The sequence below is a fragment of the Phycodurus eques genome, chromosome 19 (assembly GCF_024500275.1).
Source record: "Phycodurus eques isolate BA_2022a chromosome 19, UOR_Pequ_1.1, whole genome shotgun sequence".
NCBI lineage: Eukaryota > Metazoa > Chordata > Actinopteri > Syngnathiformes > Syngnathidae > Phycodurus > Phycodurus eques.
The window spans coordinates 15,658,946-15,681,869 of NC_084543.1; the positions used below are offsets into that span (position 1 = coordinate 15,658,946).

General features: G+C 41.0%; 1 protein-coding gene across 3 annotated transcripts in view; it reads right to left on the minus strand.

The window, feature by feature from the left end:
* LOC133418053 (myosin-16) overlaps window positions 1–22,321 on the minus strand; it is a 75,333-nt gene extending 53,012 nt beyond the window's left edge. For 2 of the 3 annotated variants that reach the window (XM_061706391.1, XM_061706389.1), the window contains exons 1-3: window positions 21,872–22,321; window positions 20,681–20,857; window positions 12,456–12,614 (exon numbers count right to left, since the gene is read on the minus strand). In XM_061706391.1, the coding sequence (XP_061562375.1) occupies window positions 12,456–12,614; window positions 20,681–20,752 (231 nt within the window). In that variant the 5' untranslated portion in view covers window positions 20,753–20,857; window positions 21,872–22,321. The remainder of the gene's footprint in view (window positions 1–12,455; window positions 12,615–20,680; window positions 20,858–21,871) is intronic. The other variant, XM_061706390.1, reaches the window with a different exon arrangement.
* Window positions 22,322–22,924: the final 603 nt, after the last annotated feature.

A 22,924-nucleotide genomic window follows, 5' to 3' on the forward strand; every position in this document is an offset into this window, starting at 1 on the left:
CCATCACACTACCGGCGCCAGTCAACACATTTCCGTCTCTATCCTTAATCACCTAACCAGCTGAACATCCTTCCCATCTCCATCCCTCTGTGTGGCCAACCTGTATAGATCATTTTCTCCTTCTTTAGTGTCCAACCTGGCATACGTCATCATATGCCTCTTGTTTGGCCTTTGCCACTTCTACCTTTGCCTTATGTCGCATCTCAATGTATTCCTTTTTCCTCTTCTCGGTCCTCTCAGTGTCCCACTTCTTCTTAGCTAACCCTCTTTTGTTATATGATTTCCGGTACTTTGTGGTTCCACCCAAAAGTCTCCTTTTCCCCTAATCATCATGTCAACCAACTCCCGATATTTTCCTGTCATAGTCCCAAAATTTTAAGTCCCCACATTCTATTCTAGACTCTGTGCTTTGCTCTTCTCTTTCTGCCTAATAACCCGCTTTCCACCTGTCCTTCGTCTTCGACCCATAGTAGCTGAATTTCCACTGGCGGCCTGCAGGTTAACGGTGCCGGGGGCAGACGTTGTTAACCCGGGCCACAACCTATCCGGTATGGAATTCTTTAGATGAACGCTCATATTTGTTTGGCAAATTTTTAAGCCTGATGCCCTTCCTGACACAACCATCTGCATTTATCCAGGCTTGGGACTGGCCTACAGTTTGCACTGGCTTGTGCCCCCCATAGAGCTGCATTAGCTGTTGGTCATGACCGAAATAACAAAATCACGGATGCAAGCGCGCGAAATGAGTTTCCTCTGCAGGGTGTCCTGGCTATGCCTTAGAGATAGTGTGAGAAGTTCGGTCGCCTCCCTGGTATGGTGTTTCGGGCACGTCCCACCGGGACAAGGCCCCGGGGATGACCCAGGACAGCTGGAGAGACTATGTCTCCTGGTTGGCCTGGTAACACCTTGGTATCCCCTCCTGGAAAAGCCGGATGAAGTGGCTGGGGAGAGAGAAGTCTGGGCTTCCGTGCTTAAGATGCTGCTCCCGTGACTCGAAGGAAGAAAATGGATGTCCAAGAAAATCCCAAACCCAAGTGTTAACATATTTTATTATCAGGTTTTATTATTAACAAAATATACTTTTTGACTTACGGTAGTTTTGCATTCAACTATGTTAAAATGTTACAGAAAAAAATCTTTACAGTGCTTTAAAGTCTAAAAAACTTAAAAGACGTAAAGTGACATGATATCACGTGGGACAGTTACATATCGAGACCTGAGTTCAGTGACCATCAACGGATTAACTGCATGTTTTCGCTTTCTGTGCGTCATCAGCGGGTGTTAAGAAAAGAGTTTAAGAAAAGAAAAATAGAAACAGGATGTTACGCATTCATTACAGTGAGGCTCCAGCAAGTTTTTACATTTTACCATTACAAATAGCTATCTCTAATCATGTTAGACTCTTAATGTCAATTAAGAATGTGAAAATGTTATTCAAACATTTACATGTACAGTTAATACAAATTGGATGAAAAGTTTGGTTCTGTGTATTATTTTGTTTACCCTAATAAGAGCGACTGAAACTCCACTGACATTATCAAATTGACGTCGGTCGTACGGCCTTTTGGAACATATTGTGGTTGAGTTCCAAAAGTTCCACTGGACCAGGTTTACTGTAATTAAGATTTACCTACAGTTTGTAATCTGTTCTCCAATGTGGTGCTAAAGCCATCCCAATCCAGTTCATCAGGTTCTGGTTCTGTTCCAGGGTCAGCTTGGCTCCGCTTACACTCTTCTGCATCAGCTAAGAGGAAGTGGCGAGGCTGAGCACACGTTAAAGACATCCTCTTGGAGACAACTTTCTCGTCGATACACAGCCTTTCTTTGTATGGCATATGCTTCTGTGCTTCAGCCAAGAGGTCTAATTACATCCCCTGTATCACTCCTTTAAAAGGTGTACAGCTGTTCTTGCTGTTCCAGGTGGATTATGGCAGAAAGTACGATAATAGTTCACTCACTGATGTTGATCCAGCAGCTGGTACTCTTTGGCTAGTCTCTCCACCTATTTGTTGGTACTTCTCCATCTACTTTGTTCGTCAAATCTTCAGCCTTTTCTAAGATGTTAACCGCATATTGTAAGGTCTTCTGTTGTATCCAAACATGCTCCTCATATATTTGTCTGGCTTTTTGCAAATAACAAACAGCTACCTTACAGTCCATGCTAGATTGAGATCTAGACCACCTCTGTAGTTTCCTTCAGAAGCTCTTCCGTCTGTGCTCAAACAAGTCATATGAGGATGATGTCATATGAAGACAGGTGACCCTAAAGCATTCCACGTTGCATTGTTCTGCCATAGAAATATATCCCTTGACCACAATGTTGAAACTATCAAACACAACACAATAGCAAAAACAAGAATCCAGTGAAGAATTCCAAGTCCATCCTCCTCTCAGTCTTCATTAAAACTGACATAAATACCTCATGCTCTCACACCCACATGGCCTCCCACAATGCCACAGCATTCCTCTTGGCAGAACATTGAGGGACTATTGTGCTTTGCTCTGTGTGGACTCAACAAAACATTGACTAAAGATAAATTGAAATGTTTTGTTTTGAACATGATGAAAGAATTACTTCTTTTATTTGTAATCCATGTACAGCATAGTGTTTGCGAAACAGGACAACAAAGCACCAGTCCGTCAAGTCCACTCTTGAGTGACTTCCTGTACGGACAAGAAACTAATACATTTCAAATTATAACTGCTACAAGATAAAATGTCTTCGCATGCCATTATTTTTTTTTAATGAATGACTATTTTCTGGCACGGTGGGCGACTGGTTACCACATATGCCTCACAGTTCTGGGGACCAGGGTTCAAATCCCGGCCCCGCCTGTGTGTAGTTTACACGTTCTGCCCATGCCTGCGTGGGTTTTCTCTGGGTACTCCGGTTTCCTCCCACATCCCCAAAACATGCATGGTAGGTTGATTGAAGACTCTAAATTGCCCTTAGGTGTGAATGTGTGCACGAATGGTAGTTTGTTTATATGTGCCCTGTGATTGGCTGGCGACCAGTTCAGGGTGTACCCCGCCTCTCGCCCGAAGATAGCTGGGATAGACTCCAGCTCGCCCGCGACCCTCGTGAGGATAAGTGGTGAAGAAAATGGATGGATGGATGATTATTTTCCTCATTTACTTCTCTTTCTTTATTTCAGAGAAGACGACTGATTTCAAATGATATCCAATTCAAAATGCCTAAGGCAATTGGGCAAGCTTTACATTTCCATCAGATTCCCTCAAAACAAATACTTACTAGAATCAGCTATCTTTTCATAGATACCAAACCATTCTAGAAAAAAACAAGGTTATTCTTAAAAACAAAAGGGATCTACAGTACTGTGGAAACATACTGAGCAGCCATTACCTTCTACAATGTTTGAGTCTCAATGGCATCAGTGACACCTGGGTGTTTGTCATCACCCATGACCCAGGAAGTAGGCTACTTTCTAACAGATACAGATGCAGCATTCCACACTCCAAGTTGGTCATGGCATTGGGCCTCATTCTATTGAGTGTCATTCTAGTTTTACAGATGCGTTTATAAGAATAGCTGTGCATTGAAAGGAGAGTTTTGCTTTGAGAACACTGCATGAAATTCTTAATCAAAATATGAAGAAAATATATAATTTTTAAGTACTTTCCAGAAAATGAAGAAAATTAGGGGCTGTTAAAAAAATAGGATATCTAAATTTTTCTTTACAAACTCAAATATTTACTGTATGAACTGAAAAATATTTAGCATTCCTGTGACTTACTAAACTATATATATTTAGTTGTATAACCCCTGTTTCTGAGCCATTTGCCTTGGCTGGAGTTGACTACCTTCTTGCGCCTGTCAATAGATATTCCACCCCAGGATGATTTGACAGCATTCCACAATTCCTCGGCATTTCTTGGTTTTGTCCCGGAAACTGAATTTATTTTGTGTCACCTCGTGGGTTTTGAATTGGAAACTGTCCTGCAATTGAGCTGGCTGCTCAATTCCTGATGCTGCTCATTTATTGTTGTGTTTGGGGTTGTTGTAATTTTGCTTCTTGCCAATAGATTAGCTTCACACTGACTACTTCTAATTGTCACAGTACTCACAGTTAACTTCAGAATGTCTTGGATCACCCTGGAAGCGATCATTTGCTGAGAATTTGATCATTTGAATAGTAGTCTTCCATTTTCTTACATGTCTTTCTGGTTTAGCTCTCCATTTTAAAGCAGTGGAGATATTTTTTTGCCAAGCACCCCATCATTTTCTGTACTTCTTTAGATGTTTCTGTTCATTGAAGGTTTTAATCAAAGTAAACTATTCTTCTGAACAATATTTACAACAACCCATTTTGTCAGATTTTCAGCGAAAAATCCATGTACAATGTGCTGGCTTCATCCTTAGATAAGGGTCAGCTGATTTAAACCTTTTTTTCACAGAATGAATTATCTCAATAATAGAACTTCATGCTACTATTAATTTGAACACGGCCCTTTCAATTCATTATTCAACTACACAGACTCAGTAGCATGCATATAATGAATTTTAGGTTTTCTATAAGTCTGCGACACAACTGCTAAATAATTTTCCATGTAGTAATATAATTTCTACCAAGAACAGTGATTGTATGCAGTTGAACGCAACTGCATATAATCATTATAGACCTGCATATTTTGTCAAGTTTTTTTTTTTGACAGGGCAATGACAATCAACTTCATCAAACACACCCTATGGTAAATGCAACAGAGATGCAGTTGAAAGCCAGAAAAGGAAGCTTAAATACACAATTCAGAGTTAAGATAACTTGAAGGTCTGAAGTATTATTTAACATATGCCAAATGAGGGGGTTTCAATTTTTTTTAAACATTTAATCTTTGTGTTATCGGAGTCCATTCAACCATCCAGTTTCAACAACACTTATCCTGGTTAGGGTCGCGGGGCGCTTGAGCCTATCCCAGCTGACTTCGGGTGGAAGGCAGACTACATCCTGAACTGGTCGCCAGTCAGTCGCAGGGCACATATAGACACGGACAACCATTCGCACTCACATTCACACCGTCACTGAGTGGGAACTGAACCCACGCTGCCCGCACCAAAGTCAGGCGAGTGTACCACTATACCATCAGTGACTTGTTATCTGAGTCTGTGGATAATATTTTTTTTCTGGTTTGTTTCCATAAGGACGTATACACTTAAATGAAACCACAGACCTCCCCTTTTTCACAATCTAAACTTCATATTTCACATTCAGGTGTAATTTTGAAGTAACGTGTTGTCAAGCTCATATTTGTTTGAGATCTGCAAGGCGACTTTTGTCCTTGAGCCCTCACTTAAATGCTTTGTTGGAGAATCGACTGGTTTGTTATGCATCCATCCATCCATCCATTTTCTGAGCCGCTTATCCTCACTCGGGTCGCGGGCATGCTGGAGCCTATCCCTGCTGTCATCGGGCAGGAGGCGGGGTACACCCTGAACTGGTTGCCAGCCAATCGCAGGGCACATACAAACAGACAACCATTCGCACTCACAGTCACACCTACGGGCAATTCAGAGTCTCCAATTTATGCATGTTTTTTTGGGATGTGGGAGGAAACCGGAGTGCCCGGAGAAAACCCACGCAGGCATGGGGAGAACATGCAAACTCCACACAGTCGGGGCCGGGGATTGAACCCGGGTCCTCAGAACTGTGAGGCTGACGCTCTAACCAGTCGTCCACCGTGCCGCCGGTTTGTTATGCAAGCAAATGAAATTCCTGCAAATTTTAAAATGTTTACCACAACAAGGTTAATTTGAATCTTGAGATGCATTAAAAAATTTAGTTTATTAGTTTTCTGAGACTTTTATTTTGAAATACAATATCAGATCTTCATCAAACCTCTTTTAGTGGAGTCCTTGGTGGTCTGTCACACAGATCTGTACTTGTCTTGCGATACCAATGGGATTATGTCGGGGTGGCTTTGGCTCAGTAGGTAGAACAGGTTTGAATCCCTGCTACGACTGTCCGCATGTCGAAGTGTCCTTGGGCAAGACACTGAACCCTTATTTGCTCTAAGTGGGCCTGGCAGCGCCTCGCATGGCAGCAGTCGCCCATTGGTTTATGAATGTGTGTGTGAATGTGAGGCTTTGTAAAGCGCTTTGGGTACTGTGATGATCTAGATAAATATCTAATATATATATAAATATATATATAAGTGCAGTCCATTTACCATTTATTTTTCCTAAAATATCATCCATCCATTCATTTTCTGAGCCGCATATCTTCACAAGGGTCGCGTGAGTGCTGGAGCCAATCCCAGCTATCATCGGGCAGGAGGCAGGGTACACCCTGAACTGGTTACCAGCCAATCACAGGGCACACATATAAACAAACAACCATTTGCAACTCACATTCACACCTACAGACAATTTAGAGTCTTCAATTAACCTACCATGCATGTTTTTGGGATGCGGGAGGAAACCGGAGTGCCCGGAGAAAGCCCACGCAGGCACAGGGAGAACATGCAAACTACACACAGGCGGGGCCGGGGATTGAACCCATGACCTCAGAACTGTAAGGCAGACGCTCTAACCAGTCGACCACCGTGCCGCTACCTAAGATATCAAATGAACTACATTTTTTAATGTATCTCAAGATTCAAATTAACCTTGCTGGTTGCATTCCTTAACCGAAGAGCACTGACGTCCGTATTATTGGGAAGCTTTTATTTTGAAAGTGTCTTTCGCCGCGAGTTGGCGACCTATTACCGTAATGCCTAGTATGAATAAAATTAGGGGCGGCTGGCTTTGCTACTTTACGAGTGGAGGCTGGCTTGAACGCAGTCGAAAATTGCACCTACGAAGAGACACGCTTACGAAGCACAGTTTAAACTGCAAGCTATCAGTTATGCGGAATCGAGCAGAGAGAGAATTCAAGATCAACGAATCCATGGTTCGCAAGTGGAGGAAGCAGGAAAACGAGCTTCGCCAAGAAAAAAAAAGAAAAACAAAACGCGGAAACAAGGCGAGGTGGCCCGAGTTGGAAGACCGACTCGAGCAATGGATTAATGAACTCCAACTGCTGGACATCGGTGTAAACATGGCGTTCAAAGTGAAGTTGCGAGCTGCGTGGGAGCGATGGATGACAGATGACGAACGCAGCTTTACTAAGACTAGGAGGCAGCGCCGGGCGAGTAACGCCACAATTTGTGAATGGATTGTGGATGCTTGGGCTAATGTCTGCTTGGACTGTTGTTCGAGCTTTAGGCATCATTTCTAAGGAGCCCCACAGCAACGAGACTGACTCGAACCTGGTGTGTTTGATTGAGAACTTGCCCAGCTTTTCATTTCGTGGAAAACAAGGCGAGGTGGCCCGAGTTGGAAGACCGACTCGAGCAATGGATTAATGAACTCCAACTGCTGGACATCGGTGTAAACATGGCGTTCAAAGTGAAGTTGCGAGCTGCGTGGGAGCGATGGATGACAGATGACGAACGCAGCTTTACTAAGACTAGGAGGCAGCGCCGGGCGAGTAACGCCACAATTTGTGAATGGATTGTGGATGCTTGGGCTAATGTCTGCTTGGACTGTTGTTCGAGCTTTAGGCATCATTTTTAAGGAGCCCCACAGCAACGAGACTGACTCGAACCTGGTGTGTTTGATTGAGAACTTGCCCAGCTTTTCATTTCGTATACAGAACATGAGGACTTTGATGGATTTGTGGATGAGGATTGATAAAAAAATAACATGAGTAGATAGTTAAATACTTCAATGAAGTACAACCAAACTCAGTTTTGCTCCCGCTGCCTTTTTAAAAACATTGTTTTAGCGTGCATGCATGCTACCGTATGTTTTAAGCTAGCGTGTTCTAACATGCCTGCGCCCAATAATACGGTGCGCCTTATGTGTGTTTTAAATACAGAAATAGAGCCCGTAACTGAGACTGCGCCTTTTAATACGGTGTGCCCTATGGTTGTGAAAATACGGTATTAGAACATGTGGCTCACAGGTGTGCTTTGTTGCCCAGGTGTGTCCTATTACATTGCTGATTCAAATAACAATAACTACCAATTAATATCTAACGTTCAGTTCCAGATTTGGGTTTTGAAAACCAGGGAGGTGTATATGGATGAGAGTCAAACAATGCTGAGAAAAGATGGAAACTCAATCAGAGCTAAAGACAAAACATTGGCCATAGTCAATAAAACCATTTGGATGTCCCGGAGAAGAAAGAACGGATGTCTATGGGATGATAAAGGAAAACAGCAACAATTGAAGATATTTTGAGAGCTGAAAAGAAAGATCCTAAAAAAAATAAATAAATAAATAAATAAATAACTGTGAGTGACATCAGCAACAATCTCCAGAGGCAGGTATCACAATTCACTGGTCACAGAAGACTTCATGCACAAAAGTAGACGAAGCAAACTCCTCACAAGCAATAATATGAGGAAAGCAGGCTGCACAGTACAGAGACAAGCATAAAAAAAAATATTTATGTCACAAACATGTCATTAAGACACTTGGGAACTGTTTCATTCATTCATTCATTCATCTTCTGTTCCGCTTATCCTCACTAGGGTCGCGGGCGTGCTGGAGCCTATCCCAGCAATCTTCGGGCAAGAGGCGGGGTACACCCTCGCCAGCCAAACGCAGGGCAGAATATAAACAAACAACGATTCGCGCGCACGTTCCAGTAAAGTATACTCCTAAAACCTGACTTTTGTTATCGCTATCATGTCTATCAGATGCAGGTGTGAATACTGCACTTGTATATTAAGGCTGATATGTTAATTTTTTTTGTCCCATATTCATTATTTGATGTCAAACACAAATAATTTCAGTCTTCAGCGAAACTAAAGGAATTGGCCACAATGATCCAATACCCATAGACTGTAAGTTTATTTGAAAGCATCACCATAGCACAAAGTATGCGATTATACAAAGGGCTGTCAAAAATTAATAAGCACAATTTTCCGCTGGCTTTATTTATTGCAATAGAAATGAAGCCCAAAAAGTGGGGATTTCATTGCTACTATGCAATATTATCTCCCTTTTTCTCAAAGCTGACCGTCCATCGATGAACAAGGGCATGATCTTTTCCAAGCGTGACACTTGAAGTGTCCTCAGCCTTGCCTCACTTGACACGTCACTTGCCTTCTCTCCACAATTATTCATCTTCCCTTGCAATTTTTCTGTCCCAAAGTTTCCCTCCTCCCCAAAAAAAAAAAAAAAAATAATAATAATCAATGAGTATGGATTGATCTTTTCTGCACATGCAAAATTGGGACATCTGGAGACTTTATTTGATACACATTCACTTTCCGTTTGGAAAATGTAATAATAAAAGGAATGGACTTTTGTCATCATATACATGTTGTTATTTTAAAAAAGCTAATTCTCACATTAAATAGAAGTGAAACAGCAACCTTTGACTACTCTGTGGAAATTTATCATGTTTACTGTCAGTAGTATTCGTCTGTAGCTTGGCCTACAGTGGAACCTCTAAGGTCAAACAATTCATTCTGGGACTTCCAATTTGTTTTCCTATTAACTTTACATAAAAAGAATCAGTTTGAAGGTCAAACTGTCACCATCATAAAAACCTCAGTCAATGTTTAGAAGTAATATCTTCAGATTGTTTACAGTAATACACATTTAAAAATAGTTAAACCACTGGTAATATTGAGACTAACACACTGACTAAATTTAATGAGCAATAATGAATGTATAATATGACGTGCTTCACAGTATTTGATTTGTTACAATTATTAAACCTTACAGGTGTAAATATAATTCAACCACTATAAAATGCAAGAACTATAAAACATAGCCTTAACTTTCATGACAACTGGTTGACATCTACGCTTTTAATGAAAGTCCCCTTACCTCATATACTTTGCAATGTACAGTATATCAATTATCTATTTTTTCTTCTGAACACAATTGATATAACTGAAAAATGGAAATTTTACCATTTGAATAGACTGGCATGGAAGTTTCCCAATTAAAATCAAATTGAAAACATTTTAAAATCTAATGATTTTTGTTGTCGTTTTTTTGTCATTGACATCACTCTTCAAAGTATCTGGGGAATTTAAAGTATCACAGTATGTCACTGTAGTATTAGGATATTTGAATGGTAGTCTCTTATAGTACTATTGTGTACAGGTACTGTATATGCAAGCCTGCTGGCATTACATGTATTAAGAACATAGCTATTTTTTTAAACACTTTGTTGCAGTGTTTGACAAAAAAAAAACATGACAGATGGCTAAAGATATACTTGGTGTGTGCCACAGGAATTCAGGGTGTCAAATAGTACTGATGTTTGTTGTGTTTAGACTTTGTGCTTGGTTTTAGGTTCTGTTTTAAGCACACATAGTGGTTCCTCCATTATAGATCCTCCATTGAACCTCCTCCAGGATTACTCCTCGGTGCACATTTAAGACAACTGAGAGCTGCAATAAAATGGTGTGGCTAAAATCATCATTGGAGCCACTTACCCTGTTTTCTCAGTCGATTTGCCCTGGTCAAATGAGATTGAAGTGTGTGTTTACTAGTGGTGCCATTGGAGCGAATACCACCCGGAGGTGGTCAAAAGTTCCATAGTCACAATATTGAGCATGATTTCATTAGCTTAATAGCATAATTGTCAAAGTTATTCTTTTGGTCAAATTGTGATATATGTGCAAATTTACTCTCCTACCACTGCTGCATCACCCTGCCTCATTGCCTCTGCTTTCACCCTATCAGAACACTGATCCAAAATGATTATCGGCTTTAGTCATCGGTTTGACTCGGGCATTTTTTCCGCTACATAAAAAGAGGGCTTATGGCATAAGAAAGAGGGCTTTGCTGACCACGACCACAAGTGTAACATTAGCTCTTCTCTTTGAAGTAGTCGTGCAAAAGGTGCTGATTTACATTATCAATTGATTCAATAGTCCCGTGTGAAATCTGAGAAATTATTTCATTTTACTGTACAAAGTTTAATGAATCTAGGGTAATTTCAATTTACATGCAGGTGTATGTTACATTTTTTCTCAGTTGCTAAAACACAAAATTATATTGTCTGAACCAAATGCTCAGTGCCCTGAACCCACGTACTGAATTGGTCACTCTTTTTTGTCAACATATTTTCACCCACGAAACACATTTTGCTCTCTGAGGCACTAGTGTTGCATAATGGTAAGCACAAGTAGCAAAAGTGAAACTCAATCAAATCACAGGTGTCTCAACATAAATACAGCAACTTAAAATTGATCACACTTTTGGCTAATGATGTGAGAAACCAATATAAGCCAGTTCAGAGAGCACTAGTTGTTGAAGTGTCACTATGTATAGAGACAATCAGAGAGACAGAGGCAGATTAAGAGGTGGTCCAGGAGGAAGAGGAGCGAGAGGAGGTATAAGACAAAGAACAATTACATATTTCAGATGAAATATTGTCAGCTTTTATAGATCATGTTCTTGTCCTCAGTTTGACAACGAGGGAAGCGTGAATGCAGCGAATGCAGCCCAACCGGCAGCTGTACTGTGTCCACCATTGTCTGAAGATTCAGAGATGTGAACAAGTAGGCCTAATTACTTTTTCATTACGTACATGTTTACAATATGACATAGCTGTACCAAAAAAACATTTCAATACATCAATTTTCTGTTTACTTGTAGGGCTATCCATCCATCCATTTTCAACACCGCTTATCCTGGTTAGGGTCGCGGGGCGCTGGAGCCTATCCCAGCTGACTTCGGGCGAAAGGCGGACTACACCCTGAACTGGTCGGCAGTCAGTCGCAGGGCACATATAGACACGGACAACCATTCGCACCCACATTCACACCCTCACTGAGTGGGAACTGAACCCACGCTGCCTGCACCAAAGTCAGGCAAGTGTACCACTACACCATCAGTGACTACTTGTAGGGCTAGTACTTTTTAAATAAAAAAACAACAACTGTGCAAAACAGGATTTTTGTTTTGTTTGGACAAATACATTGCTATTGTGAGCAATAAAGATTATTCGTGTATTGGGAAAATGGGTGGAGGGTTCAAGAAAAGTGTTTCAGCAATTGAGAAAAACTGTAGTGTTGAACGCCAAACTGGCATGTAGGGAGGGATGTACTCGGTTACAAAATATAGTTAATAAAATTTTGGGGACCATAATGAATAGAGGGAGCCTAATCTGAGGAATGTTCCACATTAATGAATAAAACATTGTCATGCACCAATCTAACACAGCAACAAATAATGAGAGCTAGAGCGAGACAGAGAGAGAGAGAGAGAGAGAGAGAGAGAGAGAGAGAGAGGGAGAGAGAGAAAGAGAGAAAGAGAGAGAGACTTTATCTCTCTCCAGGGTATCATTTTCTACTTTACTGTATATCATCCATCCACAGTGTTGGTCTAATGACTATGTTCAAATTCCCTTATTCATCGCAAATTCCACCCCAGTCGAGGGGTTGAAGGAAAACGAAAAAAAGATGAATTAGAGAAGCAGACTCACAGCACGGTATTTGGACGCCACGTCACTGTTTTCCCTCTCCAGCTCACGAACCATTAAAATGAGACGGTCATTCTGCCCCGTGGTTCTTTTCAACTCCTCTCTCTCCTTCATCTCTTCCTCTGGTTTGTAAATGTCCGGCTGCAACCTCAAAGGCCCCACCTGCGAGCACACACTCAGAACATCACGAACAATTTAATGTCATTCGCCTCGACCACTTTAATTCTCTTTCCGCATTACAAAAGCAGAGTGTTAAACCCTACGGAAGCGTATTGCATTCACTTGGATTAAAACATTTCTGAGTAATTTTTTTGAGGGCTTTGTCTTTTTGAAAAAAAATTCTGTTTTTCTGTGTATTTTTTTCTGTTTTTCTGACAAATTTTTTTCCACCTGTTTTTCTGACTAATGTTTTCTGAGTTATCGGGACACATCGAACTCGCGAGAACCTGCGAACTGCAAGTGACTCTTTGCGGACTCCGTAGTAAGCAACATGAGCGGCTTATTTAGTTTGATCAAGTTTTATTTTGATATGGGTTTAAGACACTGGGAGTTACTCCTGTCTTTGAGTCACATAGATGGTATTGTTATTAGTTTGTCGACAATATGCAGGCACCTGCTGACTTTGTGTTTGTTCAGGAGGAAAGCCCATTCAGATCTGCTAGATACAGCAATGTTTGTCCAGAATCAGTTGGACAGATATGGTATACTCCATGGATACAAGATGATGCATTTAAAATGCATTCAGGCTGGCTACGTGGTGACTCAAGAGACGATCAGGAGACTGATGAAAATACTGGACCCGTATGGTGTGCAACTGAGGCGCCGGAATCGGCTTCGCCGGCGTATGTACCAAAATCCCGGCCCAGCAGTAATCCGCCATAAGTGAGTCTGCAAAGACTCACTTGCAGATCGCAGGTTCTCGCGTGAGTTCGATGTGTCCCAATAACTCAGAAAAAAATTAGTCAGAAAAACAGGTGGGAAAAAAAATTGTCAGAAAAACAGAAAAAAAATGTCAGAAAAGCAGGTGGAAAAACATTTGTCAGAAAAACAGAAACAAATATTCAAAACAACAAAGCCCTCCAAAAAATTACTCAGAAAAACAGGAGTTTGTTGGTTGTTGTTTTTTTTATCCAAGTGAATGCAATACGCTTCCATATAAACCACCCACTGCCTCTGTCATTAATTTTTTTTAAACTGGCCTCCAATGAGTCTTATTTCACTTCAAAAATCAAAAAAAAAAAAAAATGTATAGTATAATAATGGGCGGCACGGTGGACGACTGGTTAGAGCATCTGGCTCACAGTTCTGAGGACCGGGGTTAAATCCCCGGCCCCGCCTGTGTGGAGTTTGCATGTTCTCCCCGTGCCTGCGTGGGTTTTCTCCGGTTTACTCCCACATCCCAAAAACATGCATGGTAGGTTAATTGACAACTCTAAATTGCCCGTACGTGTGCATGTGGGTGCGAATGGTTGTTTTTTTTGTATGTGCCCTGCGATTGGCTGGCAATCAGTTCAGGGTGTACCCCACCTCCTGCCCGATGATAGCTGGGATAGGCTACGGCACGCCCGCGACCTTAGTGAGGAGAAGCGGCTCAGAAAATGGATGGATGGCTGGAGTATAATAATGTACACGTGTATGGTTCTTTTGAAAAATAATAACAGGTATGCAGCTATCTTTACATTTTGAAAGCAAATACAAGTACTTTCTTTCCTTTCCAAAAACATGTGTGAGCTGATTTTGAAGTGCAAGATTAAAAGTGGCGGTTCAAGACAAAAAACTCTATGAATGAAAGACAAGCATAACACACACACACAGGAAAACTTGCTACTGCTTGAATCTGGTATCTGTACTTTTGGAAACAAGCTGTCATTAGATGAACGCGGACAGTGGACCCCCACCCACCCCCACAGCTTTACATTCTGTCAGTGGGAAATTATATGGGGAAATACAGCATCATCTTCCACATGTGTTCAGCGATAATTGCCATGGTGTCAGAATTAGGATTTAAGACGTGTGCTTTAACAGCCGTGAGGATATGTGCATCGTTGAACATGCCCTGCCTGTAGTTACAGTACTTCGAATGCCCAATATTTACCTGTCAGTGCAGGATTTAGCATGGTGCTCACTATCAGTCTTGGCGCCTATGCTGCGAAACAGAAGATGAATGCTGCACATCGGTGCTTCCCCTTTCACACAATTACATGGCTCAGATGCTTTCTTTTCACTTTCAGTACTGGCAAATAAAAACAAATCAAATGGGGGGTTCGCATGATTGATGCATAGTGGAAAATGATCATGTTTGGACTCGAACCTTACACTCACTCCGCGTTAATAACATTTTTAAACTTTTCCATCTGATTGATGGAAATGTAAAAATAGTTTTAATATATAACAGGACAGTCTTTTTTCCTCGTATGCTTCCAAAATCAGAGAGGATTAATTCCATCTTTCCATTTCACACTTGAGCAGCTGTTTGGCATTGAAGTTTCTCTTCACACCTGCATGGTTCACATCCTACTGGCTCTCTATCAGTGTCACTCAGTCAAATATTTTACTTTAAACAAATACAGTGAAATAAAGTCAGAACAGTGGTGTTACACAATTTGGTGACTGAAGGATTGCTTTTAAAAATGGACGTCTTCCCGGTATTAACCCAAAGATCCAATGCAAATAAATGTTTTCGTGAGATTTTACGACACACTTCAGACTGTGTTTATTCACTTGCTTGAGGTGAAGGGACTGCAGGGTGAGCCCTGGCCCCTGGCTGAACTCCAGGCCCAGGTCACAAAGAACGCTGCTGCTGGCTTTGATCACTGAAGCACGTCACATTTCGTGGACAGTCATGCAGTTGACTGGCCACAGGTCAGGTTCATGAATAAATCACATCAATGACATGATTGTTGTTAAGTAATTATAAAGAAGTGATGAGTTTTTACTTTATAAAACCAGTTTATTGTCTCCTGAGAGCTTGTTATTGTTCTTGTAGGGCTGATTGAAATAGTTGACATAGTTGAAGATAGTGACTTTGGGCCGTATTATCCTGTTTCTGCATATGTCTTCTTTTTTACGTGGCTAGCTTGCCCATCTTCCAGTTATACGCATTTTCCCATCCAGACTTCTGACACACCCACCATGCATAACCTGGAAATGTGTGTGCCTCCACCTAATGTTACATTCAGACCTAATGTTACATTCAGTGAACTTTTGCCTCGAGTTACTCGTACGAGTTTGATCGCAGGAATTATTTACACACACTGAACACACATTTGCTTCATTTGTGCGACATTGATATACTCCTGCAACCTTGGTCCTCTGTGGGTCGTCGGCGCTGTCCTGGCTCCGCCAGTCGTAAATTAATGTCAAAAACGTCAAATTTGTAAGAACGTTTTATTTGGAAAATTATTCCAGTGACAAAAAACAGAAGTTATGTTTAACGGCAACTAGCTTTATTGGAACAGACTTTGCTTGAAGAAACAGACAGCAATACAAAGCTCCAGTGTTATTTCTTTTCTCCTCAACCCTTTAAAGGCATTCGCTGTAAGTCAAAAGTAAAGATAAGTTAATTGTCATGAAAATGACATATAGCCAGCTTCACAGCGAGTGACGCGATACAGAACTGGACAATGGCAAACAAATTACCTACCAACCATCACCTACCAACTCGCTGCAACAAAAAAAGGTGAGCTCTGGCATTCTTATCAGGAAACGTTTTGAAGCGGAACTGATATCATTCTATTGATCCACAAACAGAATGCTGCAAATGTCCAGGAAAAAGCGGATTGCTCTGGCCGCTGCAGCCGTACTGTATTTCTCCATCGGTGGATAATACAAAGAGAAGAAGCAGGCGAGAGGAAAGCAAAGACTGTTGATATTTTAGAGGCTGCTACTATGGATGATAACTGCATTCACTGACTGCACTGAACACCAAATTTCATGCATTCATTTAAGCTGCAGGTTGTCCATGCTTTGGTTTTAGAGTTACATGGCAGTAGGTTTAGTACAGTCATAGGAAAAACAACAGACCCAACATTCATATGTACAGTATGCTCCTAAGTCTGTGTAATAATTCATAACCAAACAACAGCAGTGTAAAGTTCTAGTCAGAGGTGGGACCAAGTCATTGCTTTGCAAGTCACAAGTAATAGTCTCAAGTCTTTGCCATTAAGTCCCAAGTCAAATCCCAAGTGGAGAAATGCAAGTCCCGAGTCAAGTCCTACAATTTGAGTTGAGTCCTTTCGAGTCATTTTACCAACAAATTACAATTATATTTTAATATATATAATGTTCTGCCATTGGCTGGCAACCAGTTCAGGGTGTACCCCGCCTCCTGCCCGATGACAGCTGGGATAGGCTCCAGCACGCCCGCGAACCTAGTGAGGAGAAGCGGCTCAGAAAATGGATGGATGGATGGATATACATAATGTTTATATATGATGAATATGTACAGTACATATTATATACTGCATGTATATATTTAATAAATTTTAAAATCTGTATTTATTTATCAAAACAAATTTGATAAATAAGTGTATTGAACCTTTTTAAGAAAACTAGGGGGCTGATCAAAATGTTTTCACCTTCAAAGCCAATTGTCAAGGGGAGGCTAAGTTTACTGCCCCTTTAAAACTGATTGATAGATTTTCAGTTGTTCTATGAAAATGCTATGCTATGACTTTATTTCTGAAGTGACATTTGCATTCAGTAGTGCTGCAATATGTAATTGAGTATTCTACTGACAATTCTATCGGAATAATCAAGTATAAGGATAAAATATATTCTTGCTTAGTTAAAGAGCAATTATGAATACACGAGGAAATTATCCATTTCACTCCATAATAAACGACCAATTGGTTTCGTGTGTTACATAATTAACAGTATTTATCTTAAATTCACATTGTGCATAAAGCAGGAAACTGCATTTTCGGCAAACATTTCTCGCGAGGCAATTTCAATCACAAACTAAATAGATTTCAGTTCCAACTTGGCATTTCTTGTATCAAAAACATAAAGCATTAATTTAAAAAAAAAAGGGAACACAAGTTTGTCATCTTGTCATAAATGTACAATTTTATCCAACTATGATATCTCAGTCGGAACACTAGGGGGCAGTATGTAAAAATATTACGTCAAAAAGAGGTGAAGTAAAGAACATGAAGAATAATGTAGTTTAATGTTGAATAGATGCTAGCTGTGTGCTGATTGATTGATAAATAAAGTTAATTAAAAAAAAGAAATACAGGCGAAATACACTGACTGAACCAGACTGTAATGTACAGGAAGCCCATACAGTGCACGTAACTATTTTGCGTGATCGCTCACAAACCTAGCTGCTAATGCTAATGAAAACAATCATACGTGACGTCAAGCCGCATGATTCCCACATTGCAATGTTCCATCCATCCATCCATTTTCTGAGCCGCTTCTCCTCACTTGGGTCGCGGGCGTGCTGGAGCCTATCCCAGCTATCATCGGGCAGGAGGCGGGGTACACCCTTAACTGGTTGCCAGCCAATCGCAGGGCACATACAAACAAACAACCATTTGCACTCACATTCACACCTAAGGGCAATTTAGAGTTGTCAATTAACACATTGCAATGTTGATTTTTTGTTGTTGTCGAAATAATTAACATTCTTATTGTTACTTTAAAAGTTGTTGTCGTTTCTGTGTATGTTAACAATGGTTCTTTCTTATTTAGCTGTCACATTTATTATTGATTTATGTTGTTCTTTTTTTTTTTTTTTTTTTTATGAAACCATTACTTTAGGTAGTGTGTGAAATAATTATCTCTTGGTCATTTCCTCTACCAAAGTTTGGCATTAACTGTTCAAAGATAATAGGAACTACCAATACATGTTAGCAATAATGGTGTGGGACACTTTGACCTAATAAACAACCATTAAGACCTTCGGCATTATGTTGTCACTTACCATATTTTCCTGTAGCAAAACAGTTAGTTGCACATATAGCTATAGAAATGGAAAGCTACAAAGTGTTGGTTTTTCAGTGCTTTGGTCAAAGTAACAAGTCATTTCAAGTCAATGGGTTCAAGTCCAAGTGAAGTCACGAGTCATTGCTGTTCAAGTCCAAGCCGAGTTGCAAGTCTTTTAACACATTGTTAAGTCGAGTCTAAAGTCATTAAATTAATGACTCAAGCCTGACTCGAGTCCAAGTCATGCGACTCACGTTCAGACCCCTGCAAGTCAGTCTCAAGTCATTGCTCTCAAGTGCTGAGTCAAGTCCCAAGTCGAGACAGGCAGGTTCCGAGTCAAGTCACAAGTTCTATACTTTGAGTTTAAAAGTGTAGGCCTTGCAACTTGACGTTGAGTTGACAGTCTAGGGCTTGTGACTTGACTGTGACTTGAAGTGGAGACAGGCAAGTCCCGAGCCAAGTCACATACTGAAGAGGTTACAATTTGCTCAAGACCACAACTTCAACTAGTCTAGAGAGAAATGGAGAAACATTTTGGGGACTGACAATGGTAAGATTGTTCTTTTTTTGGGTTGAAGGTCTGCATCTCATTTGTCAGATGACCCCCAAAACATTGAATTCAAGCCACAGTACTTGGGACCAGGTGATTGCTTTGCATGTCACAAGTAAGTCTCAAGTCTTTGGTCTCAAGTCTTGAGTCAAGTCGCAAGTGTAGGACTTTGAAACTCAAAGTCTAGGATTTTGCGACTTGACTCGGGAAATGCCTGTCTCGACTTGGGACTTGACTCGGGACTTGAGTGCAACAACTTGAGACTGACTTGTGACGTTCAAAGCAATTACTTGGTCCCACTTCTGCTCTGAAGACAGTGAAGCATGGTGGGGCAAGCATTATGATGTGGGGATGTTTCTCTTACTGTGGTGTCAGGGCTATTTATCGCATGTTCAGGGATCATGGATCCGTTATCATATATCAATATACTTGAAGAGGTAACCTAATGCTGAAGAGGAAATGCCCCTAAAATTGGTGTTTAAACAAGAACATGATCACAAATACGACAATAAGAGAGCAGCCACCCCAAACTATAATTCGGAAACTAAATTGTGTGGGGTGAAATTAAAAACGCTGTTTCTGAGGCAAAGCCAAAAAAATGCATGGATATTGTGGAATGCTAATTTGGCAAATCGTCCTGGACTGGAATACCTGTTCACAGGTGTAAGAGGTTGGTTGACTACATGCAACACAGATATGAAGCAGAAATAGGTCATACAACTAAATATTACTTTAGTGAGTCACAGGAATACTGAATCCAATTTTTTTTTTTCCATTTTTTAAGTCAAAAAGTCTACATTCTTTCCAATCATCAGGTAATATGATTGCATCTTATCTCAGGAATAGACAGTCATGCAATATTTATGCAATAACTTGAAAGTCCCTATACTGATATAAATCTCATGGAAATGTGAGTCATATCATTATTTTCACATAAACACATAGTGCTATACAGTTCAGTGTTCATCTGATATTCTTCACTATATTCTCATGTTGAAATGTAGAAGTCTTGCAACCCCTGAATATATTATTTTTATTATGTTTTTAATATTTTTTTTGTATAGAATTGACACATTTATCGCTGTTTTTGTTCATTTTCTAGTTGATGCATTTGTTATTTACTGTGTAAAAGCTGTTGCTCTTTCTTCAACCATCGATATACAGTGCAGTAATTGCATTTTTACGCCAGTAAATAGCAGTATTAAGTTCTACAAAGACATGCAAAAAGGAATGTCAGAAGAGTTATCAGGCCTCTGTAAAAGTTTATTGTTACAGGACTTTTGCTGTTACTTACAACTTTAGTCTCATAATTTTATTAATTTAATCTCACAGTGCATATTTTTTCAATTGAATGTGGCCCTGATACTCCAACATCTAAAATCTGCCTGTAAGCACAAACAATTGACTCTTGTCATCCAGTGAGATGCAGCTCATTGTTTGCATTCTTTTGCGGCATGTACGTACTGTATGTGTGTGGGTTGGACAGAAAGGGGGAGGGGAACACAGGGGGAGAGAGAAAGAATAGTTGGGTTTTTACTTTAAAAATTGCAGAATGAACAACATACAGGCCGGCCCATAAATTTGACTTGTCCCCTTGCTCTCTGATGTCCTGTATTGAACAGACACGCCTCCTCTTTGGCTTCAAGGCCCTCTGCAAGGAGGAGTCCTGCTGTCTACTAGCAGTAATGCAACATGCATGAGGACACAGCAGCGTCCAAAATCTACACGACAGAGGTAGGTTTCTTACATGTGCCAGTGGTCTGATGGTAGATCGGTATTGATGGAAGTCCGTTTGGATCAGACACACTCTTTTTTCCATCCTCACAGCTCCCAGTTGCCCATCCTGTCTTCACCCAAGCAGGCGTTGGGGAGGAAATGAAATTGGTGTGTGTGTGTGTGTTATCTTTCAGGGCTGTAAAGGAGACTATGTGTTAGAGAGAGAGGGAGACAGAACAGATAGTAAGGGAGAGGGTTTGTGGAAGCATGTGTAAGAGTGTGTTACGTCTGCTATCTGACCCTAAGGAGGGAGCGTAATGAGCAAAAAGAAAACACGAACCAACTTGCATGCCACCCCCCCCTTACCTCATCAGCACCTCCACTACACACACACACACACACACACACGCAAACACACACAAAAACACACGCACAAGACAGAATGCCCAACTTTCCTCCTGTTTCAAACGTCTTAATTTGTCGCCAAAACCTGTGGAGCAGAATGGGGCTGCAATAGAACTAAATGTTTTGATTTTTGGAATAATCTATGATTATTTGAAGTTTAATGAGGTTTTCTTACAAAACTAGCGATTATGTATGAAAGAAGAATTGTAATTAATTTAGGTTAAAGTAATAAACCGGGAGAGAAATTTTTGTTACTTCCGGTTTATCAGATGTTTAATTTAATTGTTAAAATCAAACTAATGTTTAGAAAAGGGCACCATGTCAAATTTCTCAAGTCTAACTTTAGACGAAATGACGACAAACCTTTTTAAATCAGTCTCATGATCTGTAGGTTGCTACACTCTACGACATTTTGAGTCCTAGGTTACAGAGGTTTACTTAAATTCAGAACACACATAAAATACGACCACGAATGGAATTTTATGATATATTTAATGAAACACACAACTACAAACTACAACAAGAAAACAACACTAAGGGTAAACGAAAGAAAGAAAATAAGGCGTACGTGTGTGGTCGCTGGGCTAAACTAAATGAGCGTGTGAGCATTTAATGCATTGAGTCAGAGTGAGAGAAGGCAAAGTTGGGATTTCGTATGAAGCTAGTAATTTCCCCACAATTATTACGCACTGATGTTGTGCATGGCGGCACGGTGGCCGACTGGTTAGAGCGTCAGCCTCACAGTTCTGAGGAGCGGGGTTCAGTCCCCGGATGGATGATGTTGTACATCATAGTAAGGATTGCAGTGTCGACTCACGAATGTTGATCAGCTGGCCTTTGGGGGTGGTCTTCCTCCAGATCTCAGGCGGAAACGAAGGAGGTTTGGTTGAAGAAAAAACAGACGCAAAAAGAAATAGGAAAGGAAAGTTGTTGTCCCATTTGGGATGCGCTCATAACTTCCCTGCTGGTTGACCTGGTGGCGAGCCGAGCTCTGGTCCTCAAAGGCGTGCGGGATCCGTCAGGGATGCCGGCAGCTGCTCGTAGAGGCCCGGGCGACCGATTGTGGTTAGGGAAAGCGATCGGAGCCACATGGTCGACTTATGCGATCGAAAACGCCGCCAGCTTGGTTGCGGCGGGCGTTCCCGCACGTGGTGGCACCCGGGGGTGCCCAAGGACAAAAAGGGAACAAAAGAAGGGGGATGGGTGGCCCACCCAGCTGGCGAGCTACTAGCAAAGAAGGAAAAAGAAGCCTCAATTCATCTCAGATCAACTTTACTGTACTCCAGTTCTGTTTTGAGAAAGGTGTGAGTTTAGCTTTAAATACCCCAGGGGCGGGGCGTAGGAAGAGGGCGTGTCGATTTGGAGAAGACCACGCCCACCAGCCTGAATCTTGTCCACAAATTTGAGTAAATAGGTTGTGAAATAATAATCTCAAACACTCCCAACTTTGTACTCTCACACATAGAATCATTGTTTAAACTTTGGTCGTGGCAGATGGGTTGCTTATTGTTCAATACAACATTTCGGACTGAACAGCTTTCAAAATCATGCAGAGGACCTGTCAAAGTGAGAATGGGGACACAGACTCCAAGGCATACATTTGGAGTATTTCTACAGTTTGCAAGGTATAAAAACGGACATTTTATCTTCTGTTAACAAACATCAAAGGCACGTCCACAAGTTCTGCTTGCAGTTCCATTCAATGCCAGTGGGTGGCGCTTCACGCACATGGGTGAATATTAACCACATAGCCTGCTTGAAGGGATTGTCCCTCCAATCTTTTGGTCGGGGAAGGAGTCTTTTGAAGACAGGAATCAAGATTTGACGGGAAGCTGCTAATTAGGTTAAGGTCCACTTGACATACACCAGG